Source organism: Musa acuminata, chromosome BXJ1-9 (genome assembly GCF_036884655.1).
Source record: "Musa acuminata AAA Group cultivar baxijiao chromosome BXJ1-9, Cavendish_Baxijiao_AAA, whole genome shotgun sequence".
Taxonomy (NCBI): Eukaryota; Viridiplantae; Streptophyta; class Magnoliopsida; order Zingiberales; family Musaceae; genus Musa; species Musa acuminata.
This window is the reverse complement of record NC_088335.1, coordinates 13,198,960-13,216,461: the sequence shown is the minus strand read 5'-3', so window position 1 is coordinate 13,216,461 and position 17,502 is coordinate 13,198,960. Positions and strand designations below refer to the sequence as shown.

At 36.1% G+C, this 17,502-nt stretch overlaps 1 protein-coding gene across 5 annotated transcripts in view; it reads right to left on the bottom strand.

Annotated features, from left to right (window-relative positions):
* The window catches only part of LOC135593321 (E3 ubiquitin-protein ligase listerin-like), a 35,311-nt gene extending 22,581 nt beyond the window's left edge, over window positions 1-12,730 (bottom strand). For 2 of the 5 annotated variants that reach the window (XM_065083281.1, XM_065083282.1), the window contains exons 1-5: window positions 12,578-12,730; window positions 12,314-12,425; window positions 9,252-9,314; window positions 7,413-7,490; window positions 5,372-5,463 (exon numbers count right to left, since the gene is read on the bottom strand). In XM_065083281.1, coding sequence (XP_064939353.1) covers window positions 5,372-5,463; window positions 7,413-7,490; window positions 9,252-9,314; window positions 12,314-12,425; window positions 12,578-12,633 — 401 coding nt within the window. In that variant the 5' untranslated portion in view covers window positions 12,634-12,730. Of the gene's footprint in view, window positions 1-5,371; window positions 5,464-7,412; window positions 7,491-9,251; window positions 9,315-12,313; window positions 12,426-12,577 lie in introns of those variants that run through there. The other 3 variants (XM_065083284.1, XM_065083283.1, XM_065083285.1) reach the window with 3 other exon arrangements.
* Between the last annotated feature and the right edge of the window lie 4,772 nt (window positions 12,731-17,502).

Sequence of the window (17,502 nt, the reverse complement as noted above, 5' to 3'; positions counted from 1 at the left end):
TATTCTATGAGTATTAACCCAAGTGAAAAAAGAGTATACGACAAAAAGGGAAAAGAAGTTATGATTACTAAGAAAGATAAAAAAAGACCGATGGATCTATATATGCTTCAATGATCCCAGAAACAACAAGGGCAAGCAGGAGGTTCAAAATTTAGACAAACAAATATAAGTGATGCTTGTGATAAAGAAATAAGAGGAAGAACAATTCAGCACATTGCTCGCTTCTTCTATAAGGCTGGTCTTCCCCTTAGTACAACTCGTTTAGACAGTTTCAAGGATATGATTGAAGCTATTGGAAGATATGATGCAGGATTAAAACCTCCAAGTTATTATGAGATGCGAGTTCCATTGCTGCAAAAAGAGTTGAATTATACAAATGACTTACTAAAAGGTCATAAAGAATCATGGGCAACACATGGTTGCTCTATTATGTCAGATGTTTGGACTGATAGGAGGCGCAGGAGTATAATTAATTTTATGGTTAATTGTTCTTTAGGGCAAGGTCTGCCATACCGTACCGTACCGGAGTTTCGACCTGGGCTCGGTACGGTACGGTACCGGTGTACCGGGCGGTACACCCTGGTGTACCGATACTGTAGCAGTGCTACAGTGTAGCACTGTAGCACTGTAGCGGTATAGGGCGGTCCGCGTACCGAGTACCTGGCGTACCGGTACGTACCGCCCGGTACGGCCGGTACATACCGCGCGGTACGGCCGGAACGCTTCGATACGGCAGACACTGCTTTAGGGACTATGTTTGTGAAGTCAAAAGATGCTTCATCTTTTGTAAAATCTAGAGACAAGATATATGATTTACTTGACAACTTCGTGGAAGAAATTGGAGAACAAAATATCGTTCAAATCATACTTCTGCCATCCAATATCCTAACGTGATCTCCTCCAGCGCAACGTCAATTCCTCCTGCGTTAACTGTCTAATCCTGATCGAGTAGACCTGCATCACTCAAAATGCAATTAAACATCTAAACACAATCAAGTAGTTTCATCATCAAAATCCGAGATTCAACAGCCGGAAGTCCGCTGGAGCATCGTCAAAGGTTCATCGGATGTTCATCGGAAGTTCACCGAAAGCTCACCGGAAGAAACGATTGACGTACCGGAGCAAGTTGCAGTAAATGTCTTAAGAAATATCGTAGTTAGCTTGTAGATTAAGTTAGGAATGGGAGGTGATCCCATTAACTTAATCTAGGGGCAATTGGGCCCTTGATAGACCCAAATTGGGCCGAATGGATCAACCCATTCAGACCAGAATTCCTGCCAAGCGGTGGCACCACCAAGGTCGGCGGTGGCACCGCCCCGGAGATGGTCTCCCAGGAAAGCTGGGCGGTGCAACCGCCCAGGTCAGGCGGTGGCACCGCCTGGGCTCAATCTCCGAGCGAGACTGGGCAGTGCAACCGCCCTAGTCAGGTGGTGGCGCTGCTTTGGCTCAGTCTTCGAGTGAGACTAGGCAGTGCAACCGCCCCTGTCAGGCGATGGCACCACCCAGAGGCTCAATCTTTGAGCTGCCATGCTATTGTACCGCCCCAGTCAGGAGGTAGTACCGCCAGGACCCTAGAAATCCGAGAAATGACATTTTTGAGCTCCAAATTCAAACCAGTTCGGGGCTTATATAAACCCCACACTTTCCTGCATGAAAGGGCAACCAAAGGCACTGAAAAGCCAATCTTACTCTGTGATTTTTAGAGCTCAAAAGTGTTGTAAAGACTAGAAGTTCTCCTCCCTCTTTTCTTCCAAATTTTGATATGTTTTAGCTGGTAATATTCATCTTTTGATTTTGTTAATTATTTTATCTTCAATTAAGTGTGTTAAACTCTTAAGTCTTATCATTTTTGTTATCCTTTGTCTCAGGTAAATTGCTTGAATCAAAAAGACAACACTTGTATTGGACTCCATGTGCAGCACATTGTATTGATTTAATGTTGGAGAATATTGGAAAGATCTTAGAAATCAAGAAAACCTTAGAAAGGGCAATTTTTGTTGTTGGATTTCTTTATAATCACATTGGGGCTTTGAATATAATGAGAGAATTTACGGGGAATAAAGAATTAGTGAGACATGGTGTTACCCGATTTGCTACTTCATTCTTGACATTACAGAACGTGCATCGTCAAAAACATAATCTGAGAAATATGTTTACCTCTGAGAAATGGGTGACAAAAAAATGGGCAAAAGAAGCAAAAGGCAAGAGGGCTACTGATATCATCTTAATGCCATCCTTTTGGAATCATATAGTTTATATACTAAAGGTAATGGGCCCTCTTGTTCGAGTCCTTCGGTTGGTGGATAATGAAAATAAGCCTGCAATGGGATATATTTATGAGGCTATGGATAGAGCAAAGGAGACGATTAAAAGATCTTTTAATGAAAATGAAGAAAAATATGAGAAAATTTTTACAATCATTGACGAATGATGGAATTGTCAACTTCATCGTCCCTTACATGCAGCAGGATATTATTTGAACCCTGAATTCTTTTATAAGATTAAATCTGTTGGATTTGATGCAGAAGTTTTGGGTGGGTTATATCAGTGCGTTGCAAGATTAGTTCCCAGCCTTAAGGTTCAAGATAAGATTATTCATGAATTATCTTTATATAAAAATACTGAAGGTCTTTTTGGAATTCCAATTGTCGTTCGATCCAGGACAACTACCTCTCCAGGTATTAATAATTTGATATAATTAATTTCATATATATTATGTTACTATGTTATTGCTAATAATAACATAAATTTTGCAGCTGAATGGTGGAGTCTATTTGGAAATTCCACCCCGAACTTACAGAAATTTGCTATCAAAGTACTTAGTTTGACATGTAGTGCTTCGGGTTGTGAGCGAAACTGGAGTGTCTTTGAGCATGTTAAGTATTACTAAATATTTTTGTTTTAATTTATTTATTTATTTAGATATATGTATTAATATATTTTTAAATTATATGACATGACAGATTCACTCGAAGAGAAGAAATCGGTTAGAACATCAACGATTGCACGATCTTGTTTACATAAAGTATAATCAAGCTTTGAAGACTCGTCATGATTTGAAAAATAGATTTGATTCAATCTCATTGCAAGATATTGATGATTCAAATGAGTGGTTACTAGGAGAAATGGGTGATAACTTGCAAGATGCTGAAGACGAGCTTGTATTTGAAGATGATAGATTGACATGGGGAGATGTGGCAAGAGCTTCAGGTGCTGGAGAATTACAAACATATACAAGACAGATGTCAAAGAGAAAAATGAGTGCAAAAGCATCAAGCTCGGCTCCTGCTATTGTTGAAGACATAGAGAATGAAACATATATTGATGAAGAGAAAGGAATCGAAGGACAAGAGGAAGAAGACGAATTCAATGAAGATGATTTGTGTGAAAATGACGATAATATTGATTATGATGAATGACTTTGATGTAAAATTTTATTGTTTTGAATTTTGAAACTTTTTGTTAATGTGACATTGTGATTTTGTATCTTAGATTTTCTTAATTTAATAGCATATTTTTATTTAAAATTTTAAATAATTATATTTATTAATTATATTATATATTTTTATATTTTAGCGTCTCGCTTCGCTCGGACGAGCGCCTAGTGCCTCGGGCGTTTTTGGACCTTGGCGCCTTTTGGCGCCTAGCGCTTTTTAAATCACTGCTTTCAATGATTTAAAAAGCGCTAGGTGCCAAGGTTCCAAAATGCCCAAGGTGTTCTGAAATATTAAAATATAAAAAATATATAATTCAATTGATAAATATGATTATATAAATAAAAATACGACATTAATTGAAAATATCTGAAGTATAAAGTCACGTTATCCATCTTCTAATAACAAAAATGTCAAAAGACTCAATAATAAATAGAGATTAACAATGCTAAAATCTAAATAGGGACTATTATATGGTAACAATAGTTAACAATATAATATTAACAGTATTTAATCAACTGTTAACAGTAGTTAGAGGGGAGAAAAGAGTCATCGATGGTGGAAAGTGGGGAAGGAGAGGGCAACGGTAATGGAGGAACTTTCGAACGACGACAGTAGCGACGGAAGAAGTTGCAAACGACAGCAACAATGACAGAAGAAGCTTTGAACGACAACTACGACAACGGAGGAAGCTACAAACGATAGCAACAGCGGCAAAGGAAGTTGCGGATGACAACGATAGTGGTGGAGGAAGCTTCAAACGATGGCAACAACGGCAAAAGCTACGAACAACGACGTCGTGAGCGAAGAAAGCTTCAGATGTGTCCGTCGATGGCAAAGGAAATTCTGATCCTCTCCCTCAACAGTGGAAGGAAAAGCACACGAAAGCGACGACGGTAGAGGGAACTGTGCATGAAAGCTAGACCTTTAGACCCGTTCATTGGTGGCAAAGGAAGCGTCGGTCCTGTGCGTCGATGACGAAGACAGCGAGTGCGCACGAAGTAGGGTTTATTGGTCGGGGTCATGCACGAGGGGGGGTGGGGTGTTTGCGTGCGCAGCTTTAGTAAAGCTACTTAGTTGGTTCATTGAACCAACTAAGCTACTGTTCAATTAAACCAGACTCTCAAGTCTGGATCGATTGCTTTCCTTCAACCGAGCGCTCCCCTGAGGTGCTCAGCGCCTAGGTTCAAGCGAGCGCCCAGGCAACGCTTCACTAAAGCACGCCGCTTGAGCTAGCCTTGAGGCACTTGGGCCTCACCTCGCCTCATCTCACCCAAGAGCCCGGGCGCCTATTTAAACCACCGACTACTTTTACCTCATCATATCATCAATTGAAAGTTTGAAATCATTCCTAATAGTTGATATATGTAAATATACTTATCCTATCTTTTATGGCAACTTCATACATTCACCTTAACATTATTATTTGGCACTACTAACTTTTTGTAAATGTTGTCACCCAATTGCCTAACATTTTGATCCATAAAGCATAGTTTGCCTTGGGGATGGATGGTGACTGATATACTATCTAAAGCATCAACCCCACACTTGATACAAGATTGTCCTGGGGCTTCATAGTCTCCCCAACCTAATCTCAGGTGTCCTCATCAAACACATATAAATAACAAAAAAAATCAAATGGAAAACTAAAATCCCTGCAAGTGATGTTGGATCTGGAGGTACTACAGACAAACAAATAGCAACCACCAATCATCGTGCCTAACGTAAACCACACACCAATAAATGGTTGCTGCATTGGTACTATCTAAAGCCTTCTCCCATACTTGACATCAAAGAATCTAGCGGGTATCATAAGTAAATTTCTTAGTTTACTTATAAAGTACACTTTGCAAACTGAAGCTAAAATAAGAAACATGCAAAAGACTGAGATCAACCAGCATTGGCAGATTTACATAAACCACCAAACTAGTGCAAACCTGATGGCATTAACAAGACTGGTCATTGTGACATGTGTAGCTTGGCGAACCTCTCTATTGTAATCATGCAACAACTTCCTGTATTCAAATGTCTATCGTAGAAGATTAGTAAATCATTTGTTGTGAAGATTTGTTGAACAAAATCAGAACTAAAAGAAATACTTAGCATTACCATAGGATCAATGTTTAGTGACACACATTATTTGAATAGTAGAATGATAAGCAAACAATCAGAAGTAATAAGAAGCATTTGAAAAAAGACAATAAAAAAATAAATTGGTAGTTCTTTTGGTGTAAACAAGAGGTGAGACAAAATCATAGAATCTTAAAAGGCAGATATAGAATCTTTAAAAGCATATGGACAAACCTAAAAGACAAAAGAAAAGTTAATGGCCCATTAAAATAGACTGCTGAAGTGGAACCAAAGACCAAACTTGCACCATCAATAGTGGATAAGAGTTTAAGCTTATAAAGACACCAAAAAAGTTCCTAGACAATATTTATACACATCACACACATGCAATCGAACACAAGATATTAAGATGTGAAGGTGATAGAGATGTACAAAGGACCTTGAACAATTTAAAAGGAATTGTGAGATAAAGATCAATCTGTGCAGCTAATTGTGGCTATGACAAAGATTTTGCTCAAATGGTCTATTACATGATGGTAGCTACAACATAGATTTTGCTCAGAAGGGATTGTAGATTATGATGACTTAAACTTTGGTCAAACTGAGGCATAGAAGGTATATCTTGCTTTTATAATCATCTCTCCATCACCTCTACTTGTCTTCTCCTCCCTCTGCCTCCTCCAACCACTTCATAATCTTCATTTTTCATCAAGTAGGCTATCTTGCCCTCGGCAATCAGCATAGCAACCCACTAGAAATCCAATATACCTTCCATAATGCAAACTTGGCCAATGTCACCAATCATACATGATCAATGCTTTAAAATCACTGTCCACCAAGCCACCAATGTTGTTGAAACTTGAAACACACTTATTTTCTAACCTCTGACTTTCATCAACACAACCTCTTTCCTTGTGCATCTTCTCCTCAAGAAGGTCTTGGCCTAAAGAACCATTACAAGAGGTCAGGTCAGCTAGCAATGACAACGGTGGACTAGAGTTAGTTCAGCTCAGTGTTTAAAAAAGCTCCCCATAGGTACAATTCACCAAGGTCCTATATTGCCCAAGTTATCAGGCACTCTCCTAGGCATTCACCCCAGCAAAGCACAATGCTAAATTACAAAAACTATAAAGAGGAAGGAGAAGAGAGAAGCAGGAACGGGAGTGGAGTCCAGAAGCTATGGCAGTTGGTTGCAGAGAGAAGAGAACAGAGGAAAGAGATGGTGGCAGCAGTCTGTATTCCGTCATACTTTTCCTAAATATACATTTTCTTGCTTATTTCCTTCCTCTTTAGCACTCATTAAAATCTAAATCACCTCTCTCCCTTTTTGGCACCCAATTTTAAGTCCAGATCAGTACTCTTTAATTTTTGTTTTAAGCCCCACAATGCAGATCATTATTTGTCCAGAGAGATCAGACTATGTAAATTAGTGGCAAGACTACTTCAAGATGGAAAGCAATTTTGACTACTGATGATTTAGTGTAAAAGTCAGTCTATGTGCAAAAAAAGATGGTAAAATAAAGCTACTCAAAAGGAACTGCGATGTAAATGTGAAACATGTAGCAAAAACCATAGATCTAAATGGTGCTCCAGGAAAAAAAATCCAGATGTTAATCCAATAGTGATCAAAGCTGAATCAGATAACTCTGAAGCCATTGCCACATGACTACATAAGAAGCCGAGTCAACTTTGAAATGATTTTAACTGCCACCAATACAGAAAAAAAACAAGAGAAACCAAATAAAGTTAGCAAAAGGGCAATCAAAAAGCCGAGATCAGAACAACTGATGACATATATAAGATTTAAAAGCACAAAAAATTCATGATACAATCATCAAAAGCTACTGGAAAAATCAACTGAAGCTTGTGAGAAGTTAATGTCATATGAGTATGGTGGAAGAACTATACCCACTGTGGAACAATTTGCACTATTTCCTCACTAGACTTTTGCTTAAAGAGAACTGCCAATGATGTAAGAGCTTTTAGCTGCACCAAGAAATATGTGTTTTGTTATGGTAGCCAGCTAATAAGAAACATAAAATCAACATAAATGCCCTACATAATTTATATAAGAATACAAACGTCACATAGCCAATGGCAGTTAACAACCTGTGTAACAATTTCAACAATTATAGTACCTAAAAACTTCTAACTTCTGAGGGTTGTTTTGTGGGGTATGAGAGTCTTAGGTTTGAACTAGTGGAAAACTGATTCAAGTACCAGATGTGAGCAAGGTTTCAAAAATCAGGGTCAGGACTCGAATCAGCCAACGATAGCAAATGGTAATGTCCCATAAATTTTTGGGGTCAGTTTCATGAATTTCTGGGCAATATCAGACAATGCCTGTTAGCTGGGACCTCTAGAGGAAAAAAAGAAATGCACCACACAAGTATACTTAAATTGATTGCCATATCTATAACAAATTCATAGCAGATATAACTTGTATGATGCTTTTTTGGATACATGTTAGATACTTCACCCGAAAATGTTTTTAATTAATTATTAGAAAGATTTAAAATATGAAGATAATTGGGGATAGTGGATACTTCTTGTAAGGGTCTTTTTTTCTTATATGTCAATCTTTTGATTATATAGGAGATGGATATGTAACTTTTGATAAATAGTTTCAACTTTCAACTCATTTGTATTAAGCATCGGATTATGAAAAGAAAATTTTTGATTTTATAATGTTCATCTTATCTACTATAATAACTAAAGTTCTATATTGTTAACAATAACTTCTCTCATGATGCACAGGCTAGAAACAAAGAATGACAATTAATTAATCATCGTGACATATAGCAACATAATCTAGCACTTGGAACAAATGTCGAGCTTTGTCATTTATATAAAACATTGTTATTGACACATTCATGTCATAAACCTTTTTTCTTAAAAATGTACTACGGTATATCACATCACAAGTTTGCAATTGTATCCATGCTTTATAAAAAGATACAACAAAAAATTCTGTTTGGTTTTTGGAACTGTCATATCTTCTAACCGCTCAGTGTGAAATTGTCAACTCATGATCTTGTGAGAGACTTCGCAGGCTTTTGGTGGGGCTTGTGATCACTAAAGTTAAGGTCTTTCTTTCTTTGTATATGCCAAGTCTCAAGTGAATTTGTTTCGGACGACAGACAGAGATTCAAGTCCCATGTTTCATGATCTTGTAAAATAGTTGTCCAGCCACTAGAGTTTCTAATGTGAACTCTTCTTTGCTTTAATAAACAAAAAAGTAAATATGACGTTTGGAAAAAATCGCTCTCATTTCCACAGGAGAGAAGTATACATATAGAATAGGTACTTATATCAGTAACAAGAAGTGACCAAGGATCCAGATTCAAATGACTTACCAACTATAGAAGTTTCTTCAGTATAATATCAACCATACTACAAACACAGATAACTTCACACGTGTGATCGAGGGACAAAGGAAATAAGCAGGAAGATAAACAATGTCATTATGCTCTGGGATAAGAAAAGAAGGAAATCCATGCAGTCAATTAAAATGTTAATCATGACGAAAGTTATACATAGTTTTAGTAAGCCATATCCTCTGCCAAAAATGCTCTAGTCAGATGAATCAAATTAAATAGACACGATGAGAAGTCACACTAAATAATTTATTCCACAGAGTAAAGGCACATGACTTCCATGACCAGAAAAGAGTGAGCCAACAAAAAGATAATAGATACCAGGATCTAATGATAGATGTTTCAGAGGACAAAAAACTCATTGCATTACCTTTGTTGTTGGATCTTTTCTACCAAGCCTCTTCAAGTGTTGTGCCATTTCACTGTCAACATCCTACATGAAGTAAATTATGGTTAATTGATACCATGTCCAACCATCAACATTTGCAATGCACATATAATTTTAGAACGTCGAATGAGGATGCAATGAATTAAAATGACAGATGATAACCATATAAGCTTGAAAATTCAACATAACTCAAATAACAGAATCAAATATCTAATTAGAAATTTTTTGGAAAACACTCTCTCTCTATAATCCAACTTCATACAATAAATTACATGAATATAGCAAGTTACCATGGAATGAGGATGACAGTCAGATTGAGCACATATGAATAATACGTCATAACAAACATAGAATCACTTGTCCTCTCCATATCAGAGTTGATGGCATACTTATTTGATATATGTCAGAAAATTTTCAAAGAAGGTTATAAAATAATTATTTAGGGGTTATTTCGTGCATACTTCTAGGAGAAGCTTGTTATTTCATTAAAAGTTGTTCGTTGAATTATAGAAAAGATAGGTATTTGGAAATTGGATATATGGTCATTATTGTTTCATGCCATTTGCATTAAGCATATAATAATAATTAATGATATTAAAAAAATATTCTTTAATTATCATAAACTTTTGCAATTTTGTCTATATTCTTCTATTACAATGTTACTAAAAAGACTTTCTTTTGTGCTGTATAGGTTAAGGGTGCTAGTTAATGATATGTAATAATATGTAACTATGCACTATGACATAATAAAGCATTGTACATGTGCAATACCCAAAAACAGATATTTAAATTGTGTAATTATAATATAGACTCCATGCACATTTATTATCATGCCTTTTTCCAAAAGTCAGTTTCAAGACGGATAAGGAGGATTACTAGAAGGTGACAGCCAGTAAAAATATTGAATTCTATAAGCACATATCTAATATTGATTCCGGTACAGGCTTATTGAATTTTATAAGCCCAAATGCCCCAGACTGTCACGAACGATCGTCACGCACTCGCAACAACTTCGTTCAACAAACCGTTCGTCACTTTTGCATGCTTGTACAGAGACATGGCAGCCTGTTTTGCCTTGGTTTTGTGTGTTTTGCTTGTAAAAATACATGTTCGAACAGGTTGCAGCGCTACAGTGCGACCGTTCACCGCGCCGGGCTAAAATGGCTCCGTTTTCGCGTGTCGCGGGCTGTTTTCTACAGCCCGCTGCAGCGCCAAAAACGTCTGCCATCTCAGTACGCTGGAACCCCCTGGGTGGCACAGGGCTAGATGGGGCTTCGGTATATTGTTGGGCGTTAAAAAACTCTTCACAAGTTCGCACATTAACTTGACGGGAACTTTACTTCGCGTCCAGCATCCGGTGAGCAGTTGTTTGTAGACTTGCAACTGTTCGTTCTACCTTCTAAAGTCCTTATTTTCCTCCTTCCTCTCTTTTCTCCTCTGCACACAATGTGCTTGCTGAATTGCTTGTAAAGCTTCCCTCTTTGCGAGACGTCGGGACTTGTTCGTCGCTCGTTTTCAATCTAATCAACCTTCTGTTTTATAGGTCCTTCGGGACCTGTACGAGGTTGCAACTAGGCTAACCCTTTGTGGACGCGTATGTCACAAAGGCACCTCATGACTTAGGCAATCCCAACTAAGTCCGAGAAGTTGACGCAAGGGTGCTTCGCAACTTAGGCAACTAAAGCTAAGTTCGCGTCTTGGTCACAATGGTGCCTCACGACTTAGACAATTCCAGCTAAATCTGTGACAAAATGACAGTGTGGGCTATGAGATGACCTGAAAGAGCTTTATCACATGGCATAAGCATGTGCAAAATAAGAGTTCTCACCAGATCAATACTAAAAATCTGACTTATCAAGTATAAATAAAGAAGTTACCTTAGATCATCGGAACAAATTAGTTGTATACAACATATAAACACAAGGGGTTATAATCAGTAAATACGGTGATAGGAGGATAATATATTTTATTTACAAAATGCTAATGGGTGGTTGAAAAATCTATAAAGATAAAGAGGCACAAGATACCGATTTTGGTATACAAGATATGATAAAAAAATAGAAATGACATATGTATTAATGGAGTGAATATAAATCAACAAATCACACTACCACGACATGTAGGGGTCATACATTAGCAATCAGGCAGCACCCCCTCTTACTTTGTAATGTGTAATTGCCAAGAGCTAGTTGGCAATAATGCCATTGCCTCCCACGTTCTATTTGATCACAGATTCTACACAACATGTGATCGACCATTAACAACCTCTGCTACAAAGGGGGAATAGCACAAGTAAAAGGCTAATCACACTCTACACACTCCTAGGCTCTTAAGCTATCTACTTTATAAATTATGTGCAAGTAGAATGATAATACTTACTAAATGAAGAAGTGAATACCCTAGATTTTTCAGTGTCCTAAAAATATGACAATACTAACTAAACAACAACATAGTTAAGTAGACCTGTGAAAATAAAAGCCTCTACATAGTACCTCCTCCTTATACAAGGCTTTTGATAAGAAATCCATGACAGATGTCAATTTTCATATCCATGGTATTGCTTAATTGGATTTACCTGTGAGTACTGCACCAACATCTTAGTCATCACTTTGGTTCTTATCTGTGTGTACTCAACCAACGTCTTAGTCATTACTTTGGTTCTTATCTGTGTGTACTCAACCAACATCTTAGTCATTTAAATTTGAACCTTCTTGTCACAACCTAGCTTTTAAGTCAAAGATTACAGCTTATGCGGCACAAAATTGTTAGGATCATTGTAATTAAAGAAAAAAAGTTCTCCTTTCATCTAATCAGATCATCTTACTCAACTAAAATCTCTTTTATTGTTCCCAATTGGTCAGCACCTAAATTGACAAATTTACTACTTATATTATAAAAGGTGGCCAACCTAATCAACAAAATTTAGCTACTCAGCTCAAAGAAAAGAAGATTACAATCAATGTAACTTCCAGATTCGTATCTGTTTCAAAATCCAAAGAGAATGACAAATTAATAAGGACTAAGGAAGATTAAGAAAAACACACCGAAAACGGCAAGGAATCATCTGCTGGTGAAGAGGATTCAACCCGAGAATTCCCCAGGTAACCACCGAAACCAACGGTTGAGACTCCCGACGGTAACAAAGAAGCAGCCAAGCTAAACATGACCACCAATTAACAAGTAAGAACTAATAGCAGATTAAAGAAACGATATAGAAACCATTAAAAAAAACTCAAGAACGGAATCTAAACGATCGAACGATGAAATCAACAGTAGTAGGAGATGGAGGAGAAGAAGAGGGGCTGAACCTGCTGCTAGAAGGGCGCGTCTTGCTCCTCCCACCATCACCCTTTGGCTTCCCCATCCTCTGCGGCGCTTTCACCCGAGTGAAGGATCCCTAATCGATCGAACACCTTATAAGAATCGTCAGGAAACCTAAAACCAGGGCGGAAGAGGGCGAAATAGAGCGGTAAAAGCTACGACGCAGTGATACATATCGGTCGGAGAAGTCGGGAATGAGCGGAGAGGATTCGGGTCGCAGGTAAGCGGATCCGATATGGACCACAAATGATCCGAAAACCATGATTTGGGTTCGGGTCCACGAACACACCCGTTGAATCCGTGTAAGCATCTGTATCCAACACCATGCATATATTTCCCACGGTCATTTTTCTTTCTTTTAAATTTCTCTTCTGATCATATAAAAATCATGAAAAACATGAATTAAATGTACAAGAATTCCCCGATATGAAAGCTACAAGGAAAAGATGAACTCATCTAAATCATCCCATAGGAGTAACGTCATCTTTGTACTAGCATTCGTCATTTTCGTCTAGATCTGAATGATACAAAAAAAATCCACATAAAAAAATGATAACAGCATCAAATAAATACGTCCACAATTATATTACTATTAGAATTATTTATGACGTTGGCAGGGCCTGTGGTAGAATATTAAGGTAACAACATTGTTGTATATATATATATATATATATATATAAACTCATAACTTTGGGTTTTTTTTCTGTAAAGGAAAATGTTAACCTTAAAAATTTATTTGGGTTCATATAAGCTTAAATCGGATACAAAATTGATTTATCGCTATTTCATATTTACTAATTGATGTCACCAATGTTGTATAATCTTTCATCTCCAATTACTCAGCTATTTCATTGCAATAGTATATCCTCCCAGCATTCTTACCTTTGTATGTCACAGTATTTAGGGTTGAGTTTTGCTTATGAAAATTCAGTTTTGTCATCGACGATATCGATTTATTTGATTTTTTATTCCATCGGTGTCATAAGGAAGGTTCAAGCGTTTTCTATTGAACTCTAGAATATTTTTGCACATTTAAGTTTCTAAATATATCAATAATATATGTAAAAAATATGATCCAAAAAAAAAAAAAGATGTTGCATTATTTTTTGTAGAAAAATTAAAACAATACGTGACTTTGATGTACTTTTCACAATGATCTCAAATTTTTAAGAAAGCTTTGAATAAGATACTTACGGATATATATCAATAGTTTTTTATTTAAAATTATTTTATATTTTTACGGATTTTTTAGAATATAAATAATAATATTTTTATTTTCTTCTTTTTATATTTTTAATAAATTATAATGCATCCATGTAATATTCTTTTATATTTAAGCTTCTACATAGGTCAACAATATATGTAGAAATTTTGGCTTAAAAAAATTTCCTAATACGTCTATTATTTTTGAGTAAAAATAAAAAATAGTACATTGCATGGATATACTATTCAAAACGATCTGAAATTTTTAAGAAAATTTTGAATATGATACTTATTGACATATGCCACTAGTTTTCTATTATAGATAATTTTTTTTATATTTTATGGATTTTTTTAGCATATGAATAGTGTATCATTTTTTATTTTCTCTTTATTTTTCTATTTATGATAAATTATAATTCATTCGTGTAATTTTTTTATATTTAAGCTTCTAAATAGTTTAACAATATATGTAGAAATTTTGATATAGAAAAAAAAAATCTAATAGGTGATACATTATTTTCGATAAGAAATAAAAAATAATACATCTTATGGATGAAATACTCAAAATGACATAAAATTTTTAGAAAAGCGACACTTATTAACATGTCACTGATTTTTTATTTTAAATTTTTATGGATTTTTTAGTTTCTAAATAGTGTGTCATTTTTTTATGTCCTTCTTGTTCTTTCTATTTCTAACCAATTATAATGCATCATATAGATGCATTATTCAACAATATATATATAATTTGTTATAAAAAAATTTTAATACGTGACGCACTATTTTTTAGAAAAAATAAAAAATAGAGCATATAGATGTACTATTCAAATTGATCTAAAATTTTAGGAAAGTTTTGAATATGACATTTATGTGTAAGGAAATCTGAGAGGTGACATCACATATGCAGCGCAATGGAAGAACATTAAAACAAAATTCCTAAAAATTCTTAAAGATATATTCATCATCGAAGATTTATGCACAAAATTTGTGAAACTTAAAACTTCGTATATTAAATATTGTCTTACTTATGAAAATCATATATCTTTGAATCTCTGCATATCTCTTAAAGAAGCTGAAGGAGGTCAAGCGTTCATCTCTCTAATAGTGATCTACACAACAAGGCTACGACAATGCTCCTTAAGTCTCCAAGCTCTAGCATATGAATCATTGGTTCCCTCCTATTTATAGAGGTCTCATGTCAACATAACCTTAATGGATCATGTCATATTGGATATTGGGTATTGAATCTCTATCCAACTACTTAAGCCTCTTAGATTAGTAAATCTCTATCCAATAATCTCTCATTGGCTCTTATTAGATTTCATCCATAGTATCCAATAATTTATGGGCTTATTGGATATCTAATAAGATAGGGGCTCCGGTAGATATCTCATATTTGAACATATATTCATTGCAACTCCTGTCATATGTGTGTGACCCTCTAGGCCTGATATTGAGTTGGCCATGAGTCATACCTATCAAAACTCCTTTTAGCTCAGTGAATTATTATCTTCATAGTAATTCACTTAACTCATCAACTGCAGACGTACTAGGCCATTACGTCGTAGTCCCTAGACGATACCGGGGAATCAAATCCATTGGACCTGTCTATCGTCAGATATCGTATACCAATAGTCCCTCATCCATATAATATCTCAGAGACTGTATACCAAGCATGGTGTTGTCAGACCCATAGGGTTTCTACTCGAGTCTCGCTCTTTATGTCTGAGCAAAAACACATAAGATATTCCTCTCATAACACCAAGAGCATATTATCCTCTATCGATACTTAATAGTCATCGTAAGGTTGGCTACTACTTCCGATGATCGATCATGTAGATCTGGAATCTCCAGACCTATAAGTCTGGTATCAAAGAGTTGAGTACTCATACAGGACATCCTTAGTGTCTCAAGTATATGAACTAGATATACCATTAAGACTACGAAATTGTTGTCTAACAATAAGGCTTTATCAACAATCCAGCATTTCGTAAGCGGATTAATCAGTGAACTCATTCTCTAATGAGTACTTGTATTGTATCTCAAGTGTCCCCACTCGAGCAGCTATAAGACCAGTTATATCCATCATATGGACGGTTATACAGCACACTAGTTTGTCCGATTATCTCAATGTCCCTCTCGAGTAATCTATGACAAGGATTATTTATGATATATGTTTAAAGGCGAATTAGTCTTATTATCATGATCTCATCATGATCTAATTTCCATTGCACAAATCAATTGACATCACAATATATTCGACCAATATCCAATATAAAATAATAAAATAATAAATAATAATAATAAACAAAAAGACTGTGTCAAATCACATATGTCATCACTCATGTGATTGGCTTGTAGGCACCTATGACTAGTAATTTCCCACTTGACCTAAAGCCAATCACCTATATGTCTGATCCCATCAGACCCTTGTGACGCTCGAAGACAATGTGAGACAATAACTTTGTTAGTGGATATACAATGTTATCTTCGGATGGAACTCTTTCCACTACTACATCTCCTTAGGCGACGATCTCTCTAATAAGTTGGAACATCCTCAGAACATTTCTAATGAGACTCGGGTTCCCTTGCTTGAACAATCACCCTGTTATTATCGTAATATAAGGGAATCGGCTCATCGCTACCCGACACGACTCCCAGATTTGTGATGAACTTCTTCGTCTAGACTCCCTCATTCGCTGCCTCTGCTACAACAATGTACTCTGACTTTGTGGTCGAGTTAGCAGTAGTATCTTGCTTTGAACTCTTGTAGCACATTGCTCATCCATTCATGGTGTATATATATCTCGAATTTGACTTGCTATCATCCACATCGGATTGGAAACTCGAGTTTATGTAGCCTTCAACCCTAAGGTTACTCTCTTCATATACTAGTAAAAGATCATTAGTCATTCTCAAGTACTTAAGGATAAACTTTACTACTTTCGTTTGCTTCAAGCCTAAATCCGCTGCTCATAACACTCAAAGCATATGCTATATTAGGCCTGATACATAACACATGATAGACTCTATCATCGAGGCATAGGGTATCTTTATTCAGGAGTCTTTGAGGACATATTCCTAGAAAGTGATATTTCATATTTCATCGGTATAAGACCTCTCTTAGAATTTTTCATGTCAAATCTTTTAATAATGATGTCTATGTACGTGGATTGGGATAAACCAAGTATCCTCTTGAATTTATCTATATAGATTTGAATTCTTGAGATATATGATGCCCTAAGTCCTTCATGGAGAAGTATATAGATAATGTCTTTACTGTGGACAACATTCCTACATAATTTCTAATTATCATAATGTCATCCACATATAACACTAAGAAGGTGATAGCGCTCTCACTTATCTTCCTGTACACACAAGGCTTATCTTTATTCTTAACGAAGTTATAAGATATAATTGTCTCATCAAATCTTATGTTCCAACTTCGGAAAGCTTGCTTTTGTCCATAAATAGACCTAAGCAACCTACACACCTTATCTGGGCAGTATTTAGACACGAATCCCTCAAGCTGTATCATATACACCTCCTCCTCGAGATTACCATTGAGGAACATGGATTTCACGTCCATCTGTCAAATCTCATAATCATAGTATGCTGCAATAGCCAATAGAATTCGAATGGATTCTAACATGGCTATGGGTGAGAATGTTTCATCATAGTCAACACATTGCCTTTAACGATATTCCTT